General features: G+C 48.1%; 1 protein-coding gene across 5 annotated transcripts in view; it reads right to left on the reverse strand.

The window, feature by feature from the left end:
- Pknox1 (PBX/knotted 1 homeobox 1) overlaps positions 1–24,596 on the reverse strand; it is a 43,530-nt gene extending 18,934 nt beyond the window's left edge. For 2 of the 5 annotated variants that reach the window (XM_051153381.1, XM_051153376.1), the window contains exons 1-4: positions 24,479–24,596; positions 8,415–8,656; positions 6,739–6,846; positions 1,664–1,791 (exon numbers count right to left, since the gene is read on the reverse strand). In XM_051153381.1, the coding sequence (XP_051009338.1) occupies positions 1,664–1,791; positions 6,739–6,789 (179 nt within the window). In that variant the 5' untranslated portion in view covers positions 6,790–6,846; positions 8,415–8,656; positions 24,479–24,596. Of the gene's footprint in view, positions 1–1,663; positions 1,792–6,738; positions 6,847–8,414; positions 8,657–9,230; positions 9,402–24,478 lie in introns of those variants that run through there. The other 3 variants (XM_051153379.1, XM_051153378.1, XM_051153380.1) reach the window with 3 other exon arrangements.
- Positions 24,597–25,140: the final 544 nt, after the last annotated feature.

The following is a 25,140-nucleotide window of genomic DNA, read 5'->3' on the forward strand; positions in this document are numbered from 1 at the left end:
CGTCATCAAGCTTTCTCTTGGTGTGATGTAAAGTCTAAGCCTTCTGAGAAGGGCTTCCTTCCCTCAGCATAAGGCAGCTGGGATTCGTGTAAACAGTTGCCCACAGCCATATCCCTTCCTTTTAATGCTGAGTGGCAGACACTGTATGGGCCCACCACTGTTTGAGAAACATATAGGCTGTTTCTCATCTGACAATCATGAGTGAAGCTTCTAATAAACTGTGTACAGCTAAGTGTGCATCTACACGCTGTGCTTATAGTGCACTAATGGTCAAAAGGAGGAAGCCCAGGCTGTGTGATGCACGCCTTTGATGCCAGCACTCGGGAGGCAGAGGCCAGCAGATCTCCGTGAGTTCAAGGCCAGCTTGATTTACATAGTGAGTTCCAAAACAGGCCAGAACTACAAACAGAGATCTTGTCTCCAAAAAAAGGGTGAAGCAACCCAAAATCCCAGTGTCTGCTGATAGATAAATGTGGTACATACACAGTGGAATATTAATCAGCCTCAAAAAGGAAGGAGGTCCAGCACATTCTATTACAGGATCACACTTAAACATTTTATGTGAAAGAAGCCAGTCAAGGAAAGAAATCCAGGAGGTACTGTGTAACTGCAGTGAGTCTTCACCACAGGCCATGGCCTCCCTCAGGAGACACCTGCAGCTGAGCAAAATGACAATCTCTAGAGCTGCATAAGTGGAAGTCAGAGGACTACTTTGTGGGGTTCTCTCCACTCTCTGTGGGGTCCGGGAATCAAACTCAGGTCATCTGGTTTTACATAGCAAGTGCTTTGCTTGTTGACCCATCTCCAGGCCCTTTTCCTTACAGAGCCCAGACTGGCCTGGAACCGACTCTGTGTCCTCTATCCCCAGCGCTAAGATTCTAAATATGGCCGGGTGTGGTGGTGCACGCCTTTAATCCCAGCACTCGAGAGGCAGAGGCAGGCGGATCGCTGTGAGTTCGAGGCCAGCCTGGTCTACAAAGTGAGTCCAGGATGGCCAAGGCTACACAGAAAAACTCTGCTCGAAAAAAAAAAAAAAAACCAAAAAAAAAAAAAAAAAGAGAGAGATTCTAAATATGCACCACCAGGTCTGGCCTGAAGATTTTTCTGAAATGTAGATTTCAGATTTATATTATAAAATATAGATTTATATTATGAATGTAGGTTTATATTATAAAACCCTTTAAAAATTTTTTTTTATTAATTTATTTTTGTTACATCTCAATGTTTATCCCATCCCTTGTATTCTCCCATTCCTCCCTCCCTCCCATTTTCCCATTATTCCCCTCCCCTATGACTGTTCCTGAGGGGGATTACCTCCCCCTGTATATGCTCATAGGGTATCAAGTCTCTTCTTGGCAACCTGCTGTCCTTCCTCTGAGTGCCACCAGGTCTCCCCCTCCAGGGGACATGGTCAAATGTAAGGCACCAGAGTACGTGAGAAAGACATATCCCACTCTCCACTCCACTGTGGAGAATGTTCTGACCATTGGCTAGATCTGGGTAGGGGAAAACCCTTTCTTTTATTATTTGAAGTAACACTCATCTGAAAAGGTTCCCCCCATGGTACCGCCCAGATCAGTGTAGACCACAGCCCTGGGTTCCACATGACAAGTCTGTATTCTCCCTGGCTCTCTGAAAACCACATTCGCACACCAGGCAGTACCTATAAATGGCCTGCTTGTCAGCATCCATTGGGGTCTGAGACTCCATAGGAGGAGGGCTCACTCCTTCTGCATCTGGGTCAGAGCAGTTGGGATCTTGCTCTGTTTTTAATTCAGTGACCACCTGCATCTGTAAAAGGAGAAGTTTGGTTACAAAATACATACAAAGCCCTACTCACCCTGAAGTTGGAAGATTGTATAACTGCTGGTAACAGCAGAAAGAACACTAGTACAAAACTCCTTTGCATCTTGTATGTTCTAAGAGTAGACGGCATAAAAGCCAAATTTATTATGAACTGAGATGATTTTAAAGCCATCGCTATGTACTGCTGACAGAAACTGCACAGTGCAAGCTGACTCTTCTAGCCACACAGCTTACAATTGGTACACAGAAGAATCAAATGCAGCACTACAAACTCTGTGACAGGGTTCAAGTTCTCTCACACCGACCCTGCGCTGTTATGCAAATATGAACATGGGCTGGGTACAGCTCCTGTTCACAATCCTCCCTAGGCTCGACTGCAGCACACTCACATGTACACAATAATTATGTGAGTGTGTATGTGTGTTTGGTGTGTGTGTACATACACATAAATGCAGATGCCCATGGAGGCCAGAAGAAGGAATCAGATGCCCTGGAGCTGGAGTTGTAGGTGGTTGTGAACCATATAATGTGCATTCTAGGAACCAAACTCCAGCCCTCCGCAAGAACACCAGGAGCTCCTAACCAGGAAGCCATCTCTCCAACCCCAACACGCAATTTTAAATAAAGGGCAGTTTAGATAGAAAGTAAAGAACAGGTGTGTTTTCTAGGGTTGTAACATTTACATTGTGTTGAACAAGCTATGCATCTGCCACTCAAAAAAAATGTATTTAAGTCCTTAATGAAACGCTGATTATTCATCCCCTGAAACTTACTGCCATCCTGCCTCTGGCCATCCTGAGGGAGCGATAGCCAGGTGCCCCACCCCTCAGGATGCTTTCCAGCAGTCCAAAAGGACATCCGCTCTGTACAGACAGTACAGCTGTACAACTGGGACTGGAGAGACGGGTCCGTGCTTAAGAGCGCTGACTGCTCTTCTGAGGACCTGGATTCAATTCCTAGCAGCCACATAGCAGCAGCTCACTACTGTCTGTAACTCCTGTTCCGGAGGATCTGACACTCTCATACAGACATACATGCACTCAAAACACCAATGCACACAAAATAAAAATAATTATTAAAAAAGAAAAAAAGAGAGATAGTAACAACACAGAGAATCTGTTTTTCCCCCTTTCAAAAGCAAGGCAACTTGGGGCTAGAGTTAACAGCACTCACTGGCTACTCTTCCAGAGAACCTGGCTATGGTTCCCAGCACCTATAGGGTTCCTAATCACCTCTTAACTCTGGTTCTAGGGGATTTAACACCCCCTTCTGGCCTCTGAGGGCTCCTCCCCAAGTATGGAACACACAAACACAAAGGCTCACACACATGCACATAAACATATATTTTGGCAGGGGGCGGGGTTCGAGACAGGGTTTTTCTGTGTAGCCTTGGCTGTCCTGGAGTCCCTTTGTAGACTAGGCTGGCCTCGAAGTCACAGACATCCGCCTGCCTCTGCCTCCTGAGTGCTGGGATTAAAGGCATGTACCACCATGCCCAGCTAAACATATTCTTAAAAAATAATAAAGCAACTAGCCAGGCCCGGTGGCTCCCACCTTTAAAACTAGCACTCAGGGGGTCAGAGGCCAACAGATCACTGTGAGGTCAAGGCCAGGTCTACATAGTGAGCTCCAGGCAAAACAGGGATATATAGTGAGATGTGTCAGAGAAAAATTAAATAAATAAGCAACGAAAGCCTAGGCAAACACAAGCCTTTTAAAGGTGCTCTGACTGTGTTTGTAAAAAGCATTACGAGGTTTACTTCTGAGTCCTAAATGATTTTGAGAAGGAATAACCCATGTGTTCTACCTCAGGATGGTGTGACTGTCCACACAGGGCACATGCAATGTCCCTGAAGAGCATCAAGCCCTGCTGCAGGAGGCTGTCACTGCTCCTTCTGGTGTGGGGACAGGTAGAAGGCTAGCCTGAACAAAGTTTTATGTTTAATAAAGAAAATGATAAGAAGATAACAGATGTCAGATATTAACATTATATGAGGTTTATTAGACAAGCATGGGGAGAGAAGGAAAGGGGGAGGAGTACCCCAGAGGAGAGAGAGACAGAGATGGAGGAAGAGAGGGGAGAAAGAGGAAGAGTAAGCAGGGGTGTAGAGAAAGGAGGGTCTATCCTTCTATACAGCCTCGAGCAAGACCATGCCCCATGGCAGGTAGGCAGTGACGTCACAGGTAGGCAGACTGAAGCAGAATCCCAACACAAAGACCTAAAGGACAACACTGGAAGAACAACTGCAACAGCCAGAGGCCTCTGGGCAAAGAGATGTCTGAGTGTGTCACAAGGTGCTGGACGGCCAGGCGTCCATCAGGGAAGGCAGGCAGAGTCTGGGCAGCTTGAACCTTGCCCAATGCCCTTGGGGAGGCACTTTAGGGCTCAGGAAGGAGATTTGTTATTATATTTGCATATAAAAAGCAATCACCCAGAGTTGGGTGTGGTGGCACATACCACTGATTTCAGTACTCTGGAGGAGGCAGGGGATGGGGAAAGAAAAGGCTTGAGGCCAGCAACACTACAGGAGGCCCTGCCTCAGACAGTAACAAAAGAAGGGAGGAAGGACAGGAGGAAGGGAAGGGAGGAAAGAGGAGGTGGGCGTGGGGGGATGAAAAAGGCCTAAGGCAGACTCAAAATAGTAAAAACACAAAACAAAAATAGTTACCTGCAATTTCAGAGTGTGGTTGCTCATGCCTTTAATAACAGCACTCTCTGTTAGGAGGCAGAGGCAGGTGGATCTCTGTGAGTTCAAGGCCAGCCTGGTCTACAGGACACCCAGGGCTCTGTTAAACAGAGAAACCCTGTCTCAAAACAAACAAACATCTGCAACCAGACAGAAATGATACAAAACTAGTCATCAAGGAAAGGGTAAGCTGGGCCTGGTGGTGCATACAGGCAGAGGCAGAGGGACCGTTGTGAGTTCAAGGCCAGCCTGGTTTACAAAGGGAGTCCAAGACAGCCAAGGCTAACACAGAGAGACCCTGTCTCGAAAAAACAAGGGGGAAAAAAAAAAAAGGAAAAGGTGGCAGAATTTGCCTTAGCTCCCAGGCACCCGTGACAACCCTCCCTGGTCTGTATCAGACCCTTAGACTGGGGGAAGAGGGCAGGTGGCATTTCTTTTGTGGTGGACTGTAGTGCAACCCTGCCAACCTGCAACACAAAGGCAGAACTGAGAGCACCAGGAAGCACGCAGCAGGATCCCAGGGCTAAGGAGAGGAGCCAGTTCCTCAGCTGAGCACACACCACACCTATAAAGACACTGGACAGCCTCAGTGAGAGGAAGGACAATCAAGAAACTACCCTCATCATAAGCACACTCAAGGTCTATAGTCAAACTCCATTAAGGACATTACTAAGACAGTGTCATCCTATACTTATCACCGGGGAGATAAAACCATAGGATTCCCATTTGATTTTATTTTGATTTATTTATATTTTTAAATTATGTGTGTATATGTGGGGATATATAAAGTATAAGTACAGGTGCTCTTGAGGTCCAAAAGAGGACATTGGATACACTGGTGCTGGAGTTACAGGCAATTGTAAGCTGCCAGGGGTTCTGCAACTGAACTCAGATCCTCTGTAAGAGAAGGATACAATCTTAATGCTGTGCCACATCTCCAGACCCAGGATTCCTTACTTATAATCTCATACTCGGAAGGCTAAGGCAGGAGGGCCACAAGTTCAAGGCTAGCCTGGCCTACAGTAGCATGAGACCCTGTCTCACAAACCAAAATATACAGGCGAGCTAGATGGCTCAGTAGGTAAAGGTAAAAATTGCTTTTTATATGCAAATATAATAACAACTCTCCTTCCTGAGCCCTAAAGTGCCTCCCCAAGGGTGTTGGGCAACTTGCCAGATCAGACGCCTCAAAATAAGGTTGCTGAGCTAGAATGATGGCCTCTGACCTTCACACACTCACTGTGGTACATGTACATCTATATGCAAACAACAAACATTTAAAAACAAAAACAAAAACTGGCTAGAATGATAGCTCAGAGGTTAAGAGCATTGGCTGCTCTTCCAGAGGTCCTGAGTTCAATTCCCAGCAACCACATGGTGGCTCACAACCATCTATAATGTGATCTAATACCCTCTTCTGGTGTGCCTGTGTATATTCAGGCTGAACTCTGTATACATAATAAATCTTTAAAAAAAAAAAAAAAAAAAGGAAAAAACAAAACAAACAAACTAACAAACAAAAATAGAGCCAGGCACATGGTGCACACCTATGTCCCACCACTTAGAACACCAAGACAGGCAGACTGTTGAGTTTAAGGCTATGCAGGAAGACTTTGTCTCAAAACCAAAACCTCTAGAACACCCAGCTCAAGGGGCACAGCAGTGAAGTGTTTGCCAGCATGAGACCCTGAACTCAAGTCACTAGCACTACAAAAAGACAAACACCCACCTGGTTTCTCTTTTCTTTTTTCTTCCCAGTGCTGAGATCAACCCAGGTCTTCACAAATGCTAGGCAAGTGCCCAGTTTGTTTTGTTTTTGTTGTCATTTGTATTGTTTTTTGAGACAGAGTTTCTTTGTGTAACCCTGTCCTGGAACTCCCTCTGTAGACCTGGCTGGCCTTGAACTCAGAGATCCGTCCGCCTCTGGCTAGTGCTGGGATTTAAAGTATGCACCACCAGTGCCCAGCAAGTGCCCCATTTTTAATCCCCAGCACCACCTGCTTGAATGCATCCATGCATGCATGCACAATAAAATACCCTAAAAGTGGTTTGGTGGCTGGCAGGAAGTAGGGAGCTAGCATGAGCAATAGAGAGCTCTGAGCTCTGATATGTAATGGATGCCTAACACATTGAAAGTTGGATGTGCAAGCTCATGGAGACTGAGCAGTCACATAGAGTGCTGTCCACACTCAGTGTCCGGTTGCCTGGCAGCCATCAGGATGCAGGATAGGGGGCAGGCCCTTACTTGCTGTCCGTCTGGATAGCTGTCTATACTTAGCGTCTGTGTAGCCATCATGGTTGATGAGAGTTCACTTCAGACAGCAGATCATCTTGAGTCAGAAGCCAACGGTGTCTGGGGAAATAAGAGCAGAAGAGCACCGGTTAACACGTCCTCAACACTGTGCCTCTTATCCCATAGCATCACGTCATTTCTAAAAACTGTACTTTTACACAGAGAGGGACAATCCCTTCTTAACTCCAGGCCAAACCCTCCTTGGTAGCACTACGCTTGCTAAGTCACTCATCTTACTGTGCAGGGGCCCAACATGCTATTACACGGGCAACGCTCCTTTATCTCCACATACAAGATGGCTGGGCCCTGGGACAGCAGGAGCACAGGAGTCAGGTTAGGAAGGCCCAGCCTCCCTTGCGGGCATGGCACTGGGGGGCAGAATAGAAGACTAGTAGGAGAAACACCAGTGGCACCACAGGATAGGGTCATGAGGGGAAAAGGAGAGGTATGTAGGAGTTCCCAGGATGTGTGGGCAGAGCAGGCTTCCCCCAAGAAAGGGCCATCTAGGAAAGGCTTGACTACCTGCTCAGAGTAGGGAGGAAAAAATGGCTAGTGCAAAATGAAAATACTGTGCCCCACAGGCGCAGATGGCACTCTGACAAATCTCTGTGTGTGCAGCACTAATAAGTAAGCAATTGTCATTTGCTTAGTGATGACAGACACCTCAAAATAATGTTGCTGAGCTAGAATGACCAGGGACCTGAGAAGCATGGAAGGCAGAACGGGATACTCCAGTGTGGCAACTCGGGGTCAGTCCCAGCTGGCCTAGACCAGCAAGCTGGAGCTTGCGTAGATAGCCACTCCAAGACCAAGGGCAGGTACACCATTTGTTCTGCACTAGCAGAACCAACTACGGGTCCCCATAGGAAGCACAGTGGAACTCTAGACTGCAAAACACGAGCACATACAGCCGAGCAGGGCAAACCACGGGCAGGAACGAGCAGCATGTCTTGCGACAGTTCAAAGGGTGTCGACCCCACCAGCAGTGCAGTGGTAGCAACAGCTGGTCCACCTCCTGAGCTCGATGATGCCCACCTCATATCTGACAAGTCAGAATAATAGGGCCAAGGCCATGGAGCTGACCCAAGGTAAACCAGACTCATCTCAGCATCATTCTGAGGTCCCCAGGTACCAGAGCTTTTCACAGACCCAGGAGCTAGCATGTAGGGAAGGGTTAAACATAAGTTCACTAGATGTTATAGGGACAAATGGCTTGGGCATAGATACATAATGTCTGGAGTGATGAGGTACAGGAACCAGGTTGGGACAGAAGATGACTAGGGGGTAGAAGGCACCTTAGCGAGGAGGTCTGACAAGAGAAGTAGTAGCAGGCTACCTACCACCCCTGGGCTGAAGGAAGCCAGGAGCCAAGATGGCTGAACAGAGTGGAGAAGGAGAAGACAGTAGGGATGTGTCTGATCAGATGAGTCTGTGGCTACAGTGAGGACAGCAAGCCCACAGCAGGTGTGAGCAGTGGGAGACTCATGGTCTGACCACATGTGTGTATCAGACTGAATGACTGAGGGGCACAGAGTCAAGGTGGGGAGCTATAGGCACAAGAGTCAGAGGAGGTGAGCCAGGGACCTGCAGGTGGACTAAGGGAGCAGGGAAGGGTCCAAGCTTCCCACCTGAGCACCTGGAAGAACAGAGCCGCGGGTCCCGAGATGAGCAAACAGCTAAGAACAGCTCCGTGTCTTGGGAGGGAAACAAGGCAGGACATCTCAGGCTGCCGACGAGTCTTAGATACCTTCCCGGAAACTGAGCAGAGGAGCCTGGGCTGGAATCACTTGGTCATCGTCAGGGTGCAGTGGGTACACATGGAGATGAGCAGAATCCTCCACAAGGCACGTCCCACTCTAACACCCAGCACCTGAGCATGGACCAGATTTAGAAACAGAGTCTTACAGATGGGATGACAGTTGGGGTCTTGAGATGAAACACCTCTGGACCTAGGACGGAGCAACTGGTTATCTATATAAGAGGAGAGAGGAAGATCTGAGACACACAGAGGCTCATGATGGGAAGATGGGGGCACACACTGTGGTGACACACCTTTAAGCCCAGGAAGCCTAAGCATTGCTTGAGTCATCAGACACTGGAAGAGGCAAGGACAGACCCCTAGAGCCTTCAAAGTGAGTGCAGCCTTGTCTATACCTTGATCACGGATTTCTAGAACCATGAGAGAATCCATATCTGGGGGTGGTAGAGATTAAATCCAGGGCCTCACACAGGCTAGGTGAGCAGTCTACTGTTTAGTATACCCAGTTTGTGGTAATTTGGTATTGCAGTCCTAGTAAACAAATACACATATACACATGATGTAAAGCCAAGCGACTGAAGGAGCCCAAAAGAAAGGCAGAAGACACACTGTGCAAGGAGATGGCCTGGAGGTTGGAGGGTAAGAGGACACGGCAGGTCACGGGAAGCAGAACTGAACTGCTTACACTACGTAAAAGAGGAGGCCATGGTGGAGGAGAAGTAGCGATGTTAAGGACTTCCTCAGGATCAGGAAGAGGGGGACTGAGTCAGCAGCTGGTGAGCAGAAGGCCTGTGGTAGACAAAACAAGAACCATGGCCCCCAGCCTATCTCCAGGAGCCATGGCATCAGCACGCACATTGCTAAATCTGCTGTCTGGACTAGGAAGGGTAGGAAACACTTTGAAAGAAGCAGCATTACAGACAGTCACTCAGAAGGACTGAGTGCAATGAGGAAACAAGTTAAATACTGTTTCTTCTCTTTTCTTTTCTGGAGACAGGGTCTCACTATGTAGACCAGGTTATCCTAGAATGTACTGTGTAGGCCCAGTTGGCTTCAGACTCACAGTGATTCACCTGCCTCTATCTCCCAAGGGCAGGCATTAAAATCATGTGCCATTATGCCATTTCAAAGAGTTAAACCTTTAAAATGCTATTAAATCTGTGTGTTCCATCTCACCCAGGAGCCCATTCTTGGGACAGAGAACCACACACCTGCAACTTGCTCCAGAGCACTTCCTACTGTCCTGTGCTACGATTAAAAGTCTGGCTACCTTCCAAATCCTGACTGCTCTTCAGTTTTGCTTCCACTTGCCCTTCCACCCTCAAATCCAGCACCGCACAGTCCCCTCAAACTTCTATCTCCGCAGCCTCTACCTGACTACCAGAGGCCAAGGCTGGCCTTACTCCAAATCATTCTCTAGGCTCTTTAAAATGCAAACTGGTCATGTGACCGGCCTCATAAAGCTGTGTCTACCCACACCCATCCCCAGGCATCAGCCCACCTCCATCCTATCTCCAAGAGTAGACCCTCAAACCTTTCTCCCTTCTCCTGCAGCACTCTCCCACCACAGGTCCCACCCCTAGAAGCTCCACCTTCCACCTCCCATTCTGGGTGTCTGGCTAGCTAAGTGCACGCTTTAGCATCCACACCATCCTCCTCCTCGGTCTTGTCTAGGGATGGAGACGCCCACACAGAGCCTGGGAAATGATGATCTTCAACCATCAGTCAGCTGGAGGGTTAGGTCTCTGAAGGTCTGAGATGCTTAAGATAGATACAAAAGTATTTTTGAAAGATTTATTATTTTAGTGTAGGTATGTGTGCCTGTATGAGTTTATGTGTACCATGCAGAGGCCAGAGGACATCGGATCTCCAGGAATTGGAGTTCTAGGAGGTTGTAGCTGTCATTTGGTGGTGGATGCTGAGAACTGAACTTAGGTCCTCTGCAAGAGCAGCAAGTACTCTTAACTACTGAACAATCTCTCCAGCCTTATAAAAGTTACATAGCCCTGGCTGTCCTAGAACTCATTATGTAGCCAAGGCTAGACTGGAACTCACAGAGATCTGCCTGACTCTGCCTCCTGAGTGTAGAATTAAAGGCGTGCAATAGGCTGGGCGGTGGTGGCGCACGCCTTTAATCCCAGCACTGGGGAGGCAGAGGCAGGTGGATCGCTGTGAGTCCGAGGCCAGCCTGGTCTACAAAGTGAGTCCAGGACAGCCAAGTCTACACAGAGAAACCCTGTCTCGGAAAAAAAACAAAAAACAAAAAAACGGCACGCCAGTCTAGGAGTGACGGTGTCACAGTTGACGGCTGGTCCTGTGCTGCTTCCAGACAGCTTACACTGAACACTTTTCATGTAGTACAAGGCAAAGATGCCATCCTGCTAGGAGATAGTTTTCCACGAATATCTTCCAGTCTCACTGAGGCAACTTCCTAGGCAAATCTGGCTAAGAGATGATGGCCAATGAACACATCTGGGAAGCCAGGGGCAGTGTAAGAACCCAGAGATTTCTCTCCATGCCTGTTTTTCAGAACAGGGTACTGAGGAAGCTCCCAGAGCACAGCACATGTGCTTCTGCTTGTTCCCACTGACACATCACTAGTCTCACTCTCTCCCCTCAGTGGGTAGGCTGGGCCACGTCGGTACTTACACACGCTCCCCATCTCGTAGTCACGTAGCTCTTTTCCTAAGGCTACACCTCTCTTCTCTCAAGTCACCCTGGGGAACTGGAATATGGGAGAACAAAGTGACCAAGAGACCTATCTGCTATCTGAACCCATGCATACACACTCATACACACTACGGACTTTTCCACTACGGTAGGAACAGAGGGACTGTTTCATTGAAAAGCAGAAGTGAGGAAGCATCCTGAGCCAGATGCATGACCTCCACCCACACACCAGTTCAGCTCCATAATCTCAACTCTTCCAAGAATAGAATGGTCACTTCTTATAAACTCTTGGTCATAAAGCATGCCTGACAGGCCCTGCGGAAGTGTCTACAGAGAGCTCCCCGGAGCAAGCGAGTGATTGATAGACTGAAGGGCCTAACTTTGGGCTATGGTAGGTGAAGGCTGAATATGCTGGAGGTTGTTTAAGACCAGGGAGGTTCCAGAATGGAAAGTAGAATACAAGAGCTGCTGTGAGCCAGGCTTCCCAGTGACAGAGAATGCAGGTGGGTTCAAGGTTCTCTATAGTGCTGGGCAGATGGACTGTTAGTGTGAATTCAGGGTTTCATTGTTTTTGGTGGGGTTTTTGTTGTTGTTTTGTTTGTTTGTTTGTTTGTTTGTAGACAGGGTTTCTCTGTGTAGCCCTGGCTGTCCTGGAACTCACTTTGTAGACTGGACTGTCCTCAAACTCACAGAGATTGGCCTGCCTCTGCTCCTGAGTGCTGGGTTTAAAGGGGTGAGCCAACACACATACACACACACACGCACACGCGCACACGCACACACGCACACACACGCACCCCTCCTCCACTGAAAGGGACACAGTACCGCAAGCACAGAAATGAGCACTTAGCGGGAACGTAAGATGAGCCTAGAACTTGTGCTCAAAAACTTAAGGGGACTTAAGGGGGAGCTGCTCTAGGCTCTAGGCGAGCTGGAGTTGGAGTGAGGCTGTGACCACGCCTCCTAACTCTGGACAGGCTCCTACTCTACTGCAGCTGGCTCTGTGGGCTGCCTTTAACAGGAGACCCCAGGCACAAAGATGTGGCAGGACTTTTGGCCTCTGATACCTGAACAACTACAATATCTAATTAAATCCACCATCCTCAGGAGGTGTCTGGTGACTCTGGCCTGCCTTCAGCAAGAATCTTGTCACATCAGGCTGTTTCCTGATTTTTCCATCTACAGATTCCTGCCCCTGGGTTCTAAATTCCCACTCCCCTTGCTTCACTGAGAGGTGAGCCAGTCTCTCTCCCACTGCAAAGCCACCTGCCTAGCTTCTGTGCATGCTGAGATGTTCCCGAAGTAAATCTGCCTTACTGTTTTTAACAAAGCTACTGGGTAAGTTTTTCTTTAGTAATATAAATATTCAAAATATAGGGAAAGCTCTGAAAGCACAAAGAGTTCTAAGACAGAACTGCACTGGTTACCAGCTCATTTTATTACAAAAGAAGATCCTGTGCTCTGTCTCTTAGTTTTGTTTTGTTTTAATCCAGGCCCTGTGTATAGCATTGGATATCCTGGAACTCCCTCCATAGACCAGGCCAGATTGGCCTCAAACTCAGAAAAGCACCCATCTCTGCCTCCCAAGTGCTGAGATTAAAGACACCATTGCAAGCTGGGTGTGGTGGCACATGCCTTTAATTACAGCACCGGGGAGGCAGATGCAGGTGGATTGCCTTGAGTTTGAGGCCAGCCAGGTCTATCTACAAAGTGAGTCCAGGACAGCCAAGGCTACACAGAGAAACCCTGTCTCGAAAAACCAAAATAAATAAATAAATAAATAAATAAATAAATAAATATTCTCAGCTTCCAGAACTAAGAGCCAAATAAACTTTTATGATTTATAAATTTTCTGTTCTCAAGTGAGAATAGGCAGGGCCTTGTTGGTGGAGTGGTGCCTTGAAGCAGGTGCCTGGACATGCCTTTTAGTGGTAGCTAGCCTGACCCTCTCCTTTCTCTCTGATCACTGGTTGCCATGAGAAGGGAAATTATTCTTCTGCCACGACCTTCCATAATGTCTGTCTTTTTTTTTTTTTTTTTTTTTTAAATCTTTTTTTTTTTTTTTTTTTTTTTAAGATTTATTTATTTATTATGTATACAGTGCTCTGGCTGCATGTACACCTGCAGGCCAGAAGAGGGCATCAGATCACATTCTAGATGGTTGTGAGCCACCATGTGGTTGCTGGGAATTGAACTCAGGACCTCTGGAGGATCAGTCGGTGCCCTTAACCTCTGAGCCATCTCTCCAGCCCCATAATGTCTGTCTTGCTATTATCCTAAAAGCAATAGGCAGCCAAGCATGGGCTGAAGCTTCTGTTGAGTCTATAAGGCAAAATAAATGTTTCCCCTCTAAATTGTGTATGGTAGGGATCCTGCTGCAGTGATGAAAATCCTGACAGGCCAGGTGTAGTGGCGCATACCTTTAATCCCAGCACTCAGGAGGCAGAGGCAGGTGGATCTCTGTGAGTTCGAGGCCAGCCTGGTCTACAAAGAGTGTCCAGGACAGCCAAGGCTACACAGAGAAACAGTGTCTCGAAAAACCAGAAAAAAAGGAAAAACATCCTGACACAGATAACCCACAGATAATGGGTAGAGTGCTATGACCACCTGGTTCACAGCCTTTGGAACTTGTTTGTGGGAGGAGTTTGGGAAAGCCTGAAGAAGAGTTAGCTCTTGATTGCTTGAGGTAGAGCTAGTTGGATGGTTTCAGAGGGAGCCTGGAAGGCCAAAAGGCTGACAGGAATGTGGAAAGTAAACATTGTGTGCTTACAAGGTTTCTAACAGGAATGGGAATTCCATTGAGACTTGGACTACAAGCCACTTGTGTGCATTCTGGCAAAGAACTTGCTACATCTTGTCTATGGTGAATTATGTGGGGCTGAATTTAAAGCAGATGGTCTAATTAACCTTGTGGAAGAAATTCCTAGTCAGTCTGTGCTGTGCCTATTGGTGGGTACTTTTAGATATATTTACAGTGGAAATCGTGAGCAAAAAGCAGAAGAGAAAAATCTGGAAGGAAAAAACAACTTAGACACAAAAGGAGCTCACTGAGGACTACAGGCAAGAACACAACTGTAGAAATGACTACAGATATCAAAAAGAAGCCAAGTACTTTTCACCAGGGCAATAACAAACATGCTGTGAGGACACCTCAGACATTTGCCAGACCCCAGCCCCGCCCCCAGGACCCCATAAAGGTCTCCATTTACTTGACTTTCCCTTTGATGTCCTCCATATGAATCAAGCTTTGCAACTTTACAAATCCAAGATTTGCAGGGTCTTGCAGAGAGTCTTGGCTGTCAAAGGAAGGCCCAGGAGATCACATGGGGTGTGATATAGGGTTGGAGCCCCTGCAGGTAGACTTGAGTGATGTGTGAAACTGTGTGCATTAACTGACAGTAGAAGGGAGATCCTATGGTATGGGAGACAGTGTGATGTAGAATTTCTGTAGAGGGAAGGTACAAGAACTGAGTGGAGCCAGTTTAAGAATGAGGACATGAGCCGGGCGTGGTAGCACATGCCTTTAATCCCAGCACTTGGGAGGCAGAGGCAGGCGGATCGCTGTGAGTTCGAGGCCAGCCTGCTCTACAAAGTGAGTCCAGGATGGCCAAGGCTACACAGAGAAACCCTGTCTCGAAAAACAAAAAAACAAAACAAAACAAACAAACAACAACAATAAAAAAGAATTAGGACTACAAATAGCAACATTACAGATTACAGGTATGGTACACGCCTAAGCGCCTCTTGAACCGTCAACATGATGCTAAAACACCTGTTTAAGAGCTTCAGGGACTTTCTATTAGTCACGAGATGAAGACCATTATTCTGAGCATATCCAATGATGGCTGGGCCTTGGTTTCCCTTCCTTCCTGGCCCCATCCAGCCACTTCAGGTTTCTTGCAGGCTCCACAGTATCTTCTCCAAGCCTCTGAATGCGTAACTTCCACTCCTGTCTAGAATGGCTTCACTCCCACTCTCCTCTCCACAGCCATTATCTCACTGTACAAGCCAACCCTGACCTCTGACCAGCTGCTTGGAGTGAAGCATGCCTTCCTTCCAGTCCTTACCACAGTTGTAATAAAGTGCCTCTTCTGCTGAGTTGCTGATGAGCTTGCTCACTTCCCGATACAAACTTCTGTACAATCCGGAGAGGAACTTTAGCTGTTTCTATTCATCCCCGCATTTCCAGCCACAGCACCATGCTGGGTATATAATAGGGGCTCAATGATTTAGTTAAGTGATTCCTAAAGTCTGCACAACATAGGAATTACCTGCTGTATGAAAGCTGCGCAGTACTCACTCATCTGTGCCTGTACCTAGAAGGTCAGCTCAGACTATGCTGTCTGTGCTATCAAGCAGGTTGTGGTGTTCCTCTTTATTATTATTCTACATAGATGAATGCTTTGCCTGCGTGCATACCTGTGCACCATGTGTATGTATGATGCCTTCGGAACCCACAAGAGGGCACCAGAGCTGCCATGTGGGTGCTGGGAACAGAACCCAGGTGCTCTGGAAAAGCAGCCTGTGCCCTTAAACTCTGGGCCATCTCTGCAGCCCCAATGTGATGAGTCCTTACTTGTTACCTTAAATCAATCTCTCTCTCTCTCTCTCTCTCTCTCTCTCTCTCTCTCTCTCTCTCTCTCTCTCTCTGTGTGTGTGTGTGTGTGTGTGTGTGTGTGTGTGTGTGTGTGTGTAGCTTTGGCTGTCCTGAACTCACTTTGTAGACCAGGCTGGCCTCAAACTCAAGGCAATCCTCCTACCTCTACCTCCCCAGTGCTGGGATTAAAGGCAGCCTATGCCACCATATGTGGCTTTACTTTCTTCTTAATCAAATTTAACAAGCAGGAAATCAAGTTTTCCCTCTTTGGGTTAATTCTACTTTTATCGTAAGCTGAAACTTCAATCTGCTTACTTTCTTATTTTCTAGAAAATGCACCTGTGGAATTAGTTTCTCCTGAGCACTGTCTCTGCTTTGTCCTGAAGGTGAGGATGTATAAAGCAGTTATTCGTTTGTAAGTCACAAAATAGCTGGAGCACTCATTTATTCAAAGGCAGAAAACAGTTTTGGTTTTTGAAACCAGGTCTAACTGTGTAGCCTAAGTGTCTTGGTCTTAAAGCCACACATATCCTTTTGCCTCTGGCCACTGAGTGAAAAGATTTAAGGTGTGCCCCACCTCACCTTAGAAAGGAGGCATGCTTTACTCCAAAGTGAGTATCTCCTCTTTATTCCAAGATATATACAGAAGAGACCCAAAGTTCCTCTATAGAAATCTTTAGCTTCCCTTTTAAAAGTTCTAACTAGTCTGTGTTACTGTGGCTCAGATTCTCATTCATAAAATTAGTTGTTTAGGTTTCTGTTTTTGAGAATGGGTCTCATGGCTGAAGAGAACCTTGAGCCCCCATTCAGCCTATACTTTCTAGAGCAGGAATTACAGGCAGATGTTACCATACCTGGCCTCTCTTCCTCATTTTTCAGGAGAAGGGTCTGCTTTTGAGACAAGATTTCACTGTTTAGCTCAGGCTAGCTTTGGACCCAGCAATTCTCCTGCCTCTGTCTCTTAAATGCTGGAATTACACCACACCCTGCAGAGGAATCACTTTTCTGAAACTTGAGAGTTCTTTTTATCCTAACACAGGGCTAATTTTGTTGTGTTTATGTTGCAAAAACAATCTACATTTTGTTTATTAAGCACAAATTTCTGTCCATGTTTATTAGTTCATTTGTCATGTTGTTTAAACCCAGTTCTCAGATGGAGACAATTTTGGCACTCAGGGGACATCTGGCAGTACCCAGAGACATTTCTTAACATTGACGCATGTGGGATCCTGACAGGGTGATCTGGCACATGACCTGCCTGACAGTCTCACTCCTTTGAAACCACTTGGTCACCGGGCTGCTGGGAGTCACAAGGAGATGTCTCTCCCTCTCTCAGGGAGACCTGTGTCTGTCTGTGTACGTGTGTTAGTTTACTTGCTGTAATCAGTCTTGGTAAGGATAACACAAGGCATAAAGTTTATCATTAGTACTTGGTCCTGGGAGTGACACGCAGTGGCCCTCAGTACTTTTCTCCTTTATCTAGTACTGACACCAGGAGTTGTCTTGCCTGGCAGTTGCTCCTGGAAGGCTGAACTTTCCATCCCTTATTTCCCATATATTTGTCCGTCTTAGCTGACTTATATATTCAGATCCTTTGGCTAAATGTTACCTTTCTGCTTAATCTGGAGCCTTATGAGAGACTGAGCTCTTTCAAACTAATTATGGTTCTTATTTTGGGCTTATGTCACCTGGTTTTACGTTCCTTAATCCTCCTTTGTTAAAAGTTTTTCTGTTCAGTCATCCCATGTATGATGGTGGAGCACACCTTTAATCCCAGCACTTGGGAGGCAGAGGCAGGTAGATCACTGTGTGTCCCAGGCCAGCCTGGTCTACAAAGGACAGCCAAGGGTACACAGAAAAACCCTGTCTTAAAAAAACAAAACAGGGTGGTGGTGCATGCCTTTAACCCCAGCACTCAGGAGGCAGAGGAAGAAGAAGGCGGATCTCTGGGAGTTCGAGGCCAGCCTGGTCTACAAAGTGAGTCTAGGACAATCAAGGCTACACAGAGAAACCCTGTCTTGAGAAACAAAACACAAACAAAAAAGTCTGAACCAGGTTGGGCTCCACCACACACACAGAGTCATGAACCTCTAGAGTTGGTCATACAAATACAGACAACAGGGGCTGGAGAGATGGCTCAGGGGTTAAGAGCACTGGCTGCTCTCCCAGAGGTCCTGAGTTCAATTCCCAGCAACAACATGGTGGTTCACAACCACATATAATGTGATCTGGTGCCCTCTTCTGGCCTGCAGGGGTACAAGCAGGCAGAACATTGTATACATAAAAATAAATAAATAAATCTTAAAAACAACAAAAAAAAAAAAAAAAAAAAAGAAAAAGAAAAAAACAGACCACAACTGGATTCTGTAGTTTGCTAACTCCTGATCTAAATAAAGAAGAGTTAACCAAAGAGAAACCAATCTCTGAGACATGGTTTCTCTGTGTAGCCCTACCTGTCCTGGAATACTCAAATTCCTCTTAAACCACCTAAAGTGGTTACCAGCGCAGGTGGTGATTTGTCAAGCCACTGATAGGCATTAGCACCCCGTGTTCCTTTCCAGCTGCCACAACCAATACAGGACAGCTTCCTTAGCCCTACGTGCTAGCAAAGTGAGCCTGAACAACCCCAATCAGAAAAGCTGGGTATTCTAGGCAGGCCAGTTCTAGTGTCCCCAAAAAGCAAAGCCAGCATTAAGAGGGAAAAACATGACAACAGAAGGGTGAAGACAGCACTGCAGATTGCTGGCCTGTCTCTACATTTCCCTTCTATTAGTAATCCTCTGTAAGAACTGATGGTCCTTGTCCAGGCAAAGCTGCCTTTCAACACACCTGCAATGCCAGGACACCTTCTCTGGGAGCTTTTTGGGGAATTAACCACCTGGCACGAAGTCCAGGGAGTTTTGTTTAAGCCATCTCATGTGACTGGGGCTCATTCCCTAACACAGAGATATCAGTCACTAAGTAACTCAATGGAGGAAAACATCTGCCAAAAAAAAAAAATCATTTTAGTGTTTAAACAAAGCCTGCAAAGGTGCCATTTAAAACAACATCCAATAAAATCAGATATTAGGTCCTGTAAAACAAAATCTGTGCCAGGCACAGTAGTGTACTTGTAACACCCCACACAGAACGCTCAGCCCTTGGGAGGCTCAGGTACAATAGTTTGAGGCTAGCCTGGGCTACACAACAAATAAGCAAATAAATAATCTACAGAATCAAATTATAGACACAGCAAAATCCTAATAACTAAGATACTGTGTGTTAGTGTAAGGGTGTGTGTGCAACAGCATGAATGTATAGAGGTCAGGGAATAATCTGTGGACACAGCCCTTACCTTCTACTTCTTTGTTTGTTGCTGCCATTTGCCAGGCAAGCTGGCCCATGAGCTTCCAGGCACTCTCATCTCTCTGCCTTCCATCTCACAGGAGTGATGGGATGTGCTCTATCAGGCTTTATGTGGGTTCTGAGGATCTGAGCTTGGGGCAAGCAAGCACTTACCTGTTATCTCCTTGGCCCTAATGAAATTTTACAGGCTTTGGAATTTGTTTTGAGGCTGAGTTAGGCAGTCTATCATAGCTATTAAATTCATTATAAAAGCTTTAAGACTATATGACTATCACTGGCATCAATTAAACTGACACATAAAACCTGCCAATGTTCTTGTTATTAGACCAATGAAACTGTCCTGTGAGAGACAGACGGCGGTGGTAATATGTACTCAACATGTATCATGTCCCAGGTTCAATCTCTAGCACAAGGAAAGCAAAGGAAGAAAGAGGAAAATAGGGACCTTAACTTTTCCAAGCCAAGAACCTTTTCCCTAGGACAATCTTTCTGCCTTGGGCACTGCCAGTGCTGCTCAGGGACACTGATGGGCCACTGTAGAAAGAGGCGGGTTTCAACTAAAACTCAGGAGGAGATTCACCTGGTGGAATGCAAGACACAAAGAAGGAGAGCAAGTCTGAAGGACTGATCAAGCTCTCAAACTTTATTAGTCAGGCAGCAATATTTATAAGTCAGAAGGCAGGGAAGCTGCAGGCTTTTCTCAAAACACAGGGAATTCCAGGCAGGGTCATAATGTCCTGCTACACAGGGTATCTGGCTCCACACAGATGGATCTTTGTCTAGTCTAACTGCTAAACCATAACAGGGTTGCTCCATCTCTATCTGTCTTTAGTCTAACTGCCGACCCACAACAGGGTCAGCTAGTTTCTGGTGAAAGGCAAGCTCTGGGAAAAACAGAGACTTAAAGGTGCAGGCTCTGACAAGATGGCTGAACATTGGCCATATGGCCGATTGCCCCTAACATGTAACCCGAGCACCCAGGGAGGCAGAGGCAGGCCTACAAAGGGAGTCCGGGACAGCCAAGGATACATAGAGAACTCTGTCTCAAAAAAGCAAAAAACAAAAAAACAAAGCTAAATGCTCAAAGGCCCTGACAATCAGGCATAACCATAAGTTATTTTTTTAAAAAGTGACACAACATTTTTAATTAATTTCTTTATTGTATGTGTGTGTACAATGGCATAGCGAGGATGGAGGTTAAAGGGCAGCTTGCAGCAGTCAGGTCTCTTCCTTCACCATGTGAGATCTGGGCTTGAACTCAGACTGTCAGGCTTGGTAGCAAATGCCTTTCTTTACCTGCTGGGCCATCTCTCTGACCCAAGTTTACACTTTTAAATTTGAGAAAAAACATTTATGTTAACATGGATAAAATTATATAATAATGCCAGACACAAAAGTACTTTAACAACTTATACATAAAAAATATACACACAAACTAGATTCAAACGCAGGCAAAGAACTTAAAAAGGAAATTTCTCCAAAGAAAACAAAGAAATGTCAAATAAACCCATGAAAAGATGCTCAACATCATTAATCACTAGAGAAATGCAATTAAAACTATAAAATGTCATCTCACACACATGAGAACGACAATTACAACATAGAAAGCTGGTGCTAGGCAAGCAGCTCAGTGACACAGTGCTTGCCCACTGTTCACACAGCTCTGGACCCTTGCCACAAAACAACCAAACACTCACAAGCTAGGATGTTGAGAATCTGGAAAGCTGAAGCACTGCTGAAAACTAGGATAATGGTTCCTTAAGACACAACCAAGGTGGAAGGAGCAAAGTGTCCAACAATGGTGGATGAACAGAATGCAGGGCATACATAGGATGGAGCTCTATTGGGCTTAAAAATAAGTCACTGCAGCTGGGCGTGGTGGGGCCTGCCTGTGATCCCAGCACTCAGGGAGACAGAGGCAGGCGGAGCTCTGTGAATTCAAGGCCAGAAACTCTCTGGGGTGGGGGTGGGGGACAACAAAGGCCAAACGAAACCAACAACAAAAAAAGAAATGCTGGAGCCGGGCGTGGTGGCGCATGCCTTTAATCCCAGCACTCGGGAGGCAGAAGCAGGCGGATCGCTGTGAGTTCGAGGCCAGCCTGGTCTACAAAGTGAGTCCAGGACGGCCAAGGCTACACAGAGAAACCCTGTCTCGGGGGAAAAAAAAAAAAAAAAAAAAAAAAAAAAGAAATGCTGACATAAGCTAAAGTATGGATGAATTTTGTTAAGTGAAATGACCCAATCACAAAAAAGTAAGTTATTATTCCACTTAGATGGGATACCTAAAATTGGTACTTTCATACACATGGAAAGTAAAGTGTGGTTGCTGGAATGGGTGTTTAATGTTTAAAAAGGCAGCCCCCCCCCCATGCCTGAGGTCCGTGTGTGGATGGTGACTGTAGAGAGCTCAGGCCCACGGTAACAAAAGGGAAGGAGGTAAAACTGAGGACCAAGAGAATGAGAGGTGGCGCTGGGTGAGGAGCAGGTGACAGGGAGCCCACTGGGCTCCTGTAGTCTTATCCCACTGAGCACATGCATAGTGACCTAAGGAGGTGTTCCAAATAACTTACACAGGCCTTTAGGATGACAGGGTTAGGGCTACCCTGACACACAGAGCACTGGCAATCCATGCTAATCAGCTGACCCTCAAGAGGGAAGGGCCAAGATAATAAAATCATCTCATAAAGCAAGAGCTCTATCAGTGAGCTACATCCCCTACCTAATGGTTGTCAGGATTCTGCAGACGTTTTACCTCCCAGAAAACATGTGTGTAAGGAGCTGCTGCATGCTCACATCTAGGTTCCTGAAGTATGTCCCAACCACCACAGAGCATCAGAGAAACACAAGTTCTCAGCCACAGCTCAGCCACTACACTGACTGCCTTCTATGGAAATTTTCCAGAAACAATAGCTGAACAGCAGGAGCTGCAGCAGGGAGGACCTGGCCGGCACTGGCACCCGCCCCCCCCCCACCCCCCAAGTAATGTGACACTTAGGCCTGTGTCTGCTTTGCACCGAATGACTGTCCAGTGCAGACTTCGCTCATTCTATCAATCTACGTTTTCTATACACAGCATACTTCCACTTTAGACAAGATCTGCACAGAACTCAAGACACTGGGAGGCAGCATGGCTAGCTGGCTGTAAGACAGCCTAACCCATCAAAGCCCATGGCTACATCACTTACCCTTAACCACACCATGAGGCCACTCTCCTACACCAGGGCATCAAGTGCCCCTGACGGCTGCATTACTTGAATTCTTTGTCATCGCTGCCACCAAAGTCATGTCATGGGGGGGGAGGGGGGGCGGGGACAGCACATTCATTCACGTTCCTACCAAAGACAGCTGAATGTACATGAGTTTCTAATAAGGACCTTTTGAGCTAAGTATCTGAACCTGACAAAAATATCTGCAGAAGCTTCCAGGTGTGCCCCAGCTCTTCCCAGAGGAGGGTAATCACATCAGGAAATGAGCAGCACCAGTGTGAGGTATGCCCACAAAGCAATTGAGTTGTCACAGAAACCTACACACCCAAAGGACTTGGAGTGCTCTGCTCAGCCTGGTTGCACAGTGTGCTAATTTGGAGGCTCTGGTGGGATCTCTTTGGCCCAATCCTGTAAATTGTTTGTGTCAGACAGGATTCTCTGTGTAGCCCTGACTATCCTGGAGCTCACTCTACAGACTAGACTGGCCTCCAACTCAAGAGTTCCACCTGCCTCTGTCTTCTAAATGCTTGGGTTAGGGCTCGCACCACGAAAATACTCGCCTCCACCCACCCACCTCCACGTGTGCGCGCATGCGCACAGGTCGGACAATGCTTTTGACAGCTATTTCGATGCGGCTGGTCCTCTTTATGACCCTGGGAAAGTTACAGTTCCTAGATCCACACTTTGAGCTTTGGCAAATTCTTTCTCAACAGTTCTAGGAGAACTGTTTAGTCTAGACGGCATTTTAACAATGCCGCGCCAAAGTCAAGCTTGTAACTGAATGTTTCTACTCCTGTAATGACTTTGTTTCCACAACTCACCATTAGGGTTTTCCTAAAGTTAGGATGATACAAGACCACAGAAACGTAACTAAATGTGAACTGGAGGCCATGCAACCTGCTGCCATCTTAATAACCGAGACTGTGGGGGACCGCGCAATCTCTTCTTTACAGGCACGCTGCCTCTAAAACATAGGGAACTCTCTTAAGGAACCTCAACTCCTCGTGCCCTGGCGACAAATTTCTCCAGGAAAAACCCTGTCTAAGCCTCAACGCGCTATTGCAAAGGGATGCTTGGCACGCACAAGCCCCAGACTGAGCGGTTTGCCGACTCCTGTATTACACCACATGAGCAACAAAGTGCGCTAGCAACGTGTTCCCGCCTCAGTCAAATTCTTCCTTAGAGTGTTTAGAGAAAGCTCATTTTTTCTAGTGCCATGACAGGAGGCCCGCTTAGGGGGCAGGTTCTTCCATCTTTTAGTGGAAAGCACCCACATTTTAAAAACATAAAAACAAAAACAAAACCCAGCCACTTCTGGAAGAAGCTTCCGTGTCGAGACCGACACTTATGTCTCAGCTATCCAGAATCCCAGGTGTGTGCTCAAACTCGGCCCTCGCTCCCGGGTGGCGTGGGGAGGGGGGCTGGGGAGCGACCGCGCTGGCCGCGACGCTGGGAACCTGGAGTCTCAAACTCGGCTAGCTCCGGTCTCAGCTGCACCGCTTCCCTTCAAAGGAACACACGGGGCAGGCACAGCGGGCCAAGCGCTCCCTAAGAAACTATTCCCGGTGGGCAGTGGACACGCGCGACACGCTGTCAGCGTCCGCGGACTCCCGCGGGAAGCCCCACACCGACTCGGGCCGCCCCTCCAGGCCGCCGACCCCGCCGCCATCTTCCTGCCGCACCGCCCCCCGGCCCTCTGCTCGCCGCGCGCCCCCGGCGGCCCGCGCGCCCCCGCTACCCGCAAGCCGCGCTCCGTGAGCGACGGTTAGGCGCGCGCCTCGAGCGGGCCCAGCGCGGAGGCCCTGTCGCCTTCCAGAAATTTCCGCGCCCCCCTGAACCCACACTGGAAAACAAGCCCGGCGCGCACCCGCGCCGCGGCCGCAGCGCCCCCTCCCCCCATCAGCGTTCCCCTCCCCCGCCCCCCCAGCCCCCGCCCCGGGCGCGGGTCAAGTGCGGCCCCGGGCACCGCCCGCCGGTCCGACCTCCCGCCCGGCCCGCGGCGGAAGAGGCAGCGACGGAGGCGGCAGCAGCGGCGGCCTCGGCCGGTGTGATTGATAGGGACGGCGGCGGCGAGAGCGGCGGCGGCGGCGGCGGAGCGGTTGAGTGACAGCTTACCTGGGTGCCAATCTTCATCACACTGACAAGCGGCTGCAGCAATCGGGACCCGCAGTGCCGCGCCCGCGTCCAACCGTCACGCCGACGCTGGGCCACGCGACACAGCCTCGCTCAATGGGAGGAGGGCGACGCCGACGCGCGCCGCATCAATATTCACCGCGGGGGCGGGGCCTGCCTGTCCCGGGCCCCGCCCCCGCCCAGCGCGGCGGCGGGAATGGGGCGGGGCGGCGGCGGGCGGGGGCGAGGCAGGGGGCGGGGAGGGCCCCGGAGGGGCGGGGCAGAGGTCGGTCCCACCCCGCCGCGCGCCCTCAGCCTGGCCCCACCCAGAGGTCCAGCCCCAGCGCCAGTAGCAGCCTGCCCCGCCCCAGAGGCAGAGCTAAATATCTTATTGACTATGCAGCGAGGGCGTGGCCCAGAGCTCTATAGGACCACGCCTCCTCTGCTCCCTCCTCCGCAATGGGAAAGAGGTTTGGTTGAGCTAGGTGGAACCATTTGCAGCTCCAGCGGGGAGTACGGAATGTACCAATGAGGACCTGCGACTCTGGGCCTCCCGGCTCCAGCCCTTCTTCACCCTGTGCAAGTGCCTGGTAATCCAGGTTTTGGAGCTTGGGCTAGACGCGGGGAGATGGAGCTGCGGGGTATGGTGCACTTTTGAGGATTGG

The sequence above is a fragment of the Acomys russatus genome, chromosome 11, assembly GCF_903995435.1.
Source record: "Acomys russatus chromosome 11, mAcoRus1.1, whole genome shotgun sequence".
In the NCBI taxonomy this organism is placed as follows: Eukaryota; Metazoa; Chordata; class Mammalia; order Rodentia; family Muridae; genus Acomys; species Acomys russatus.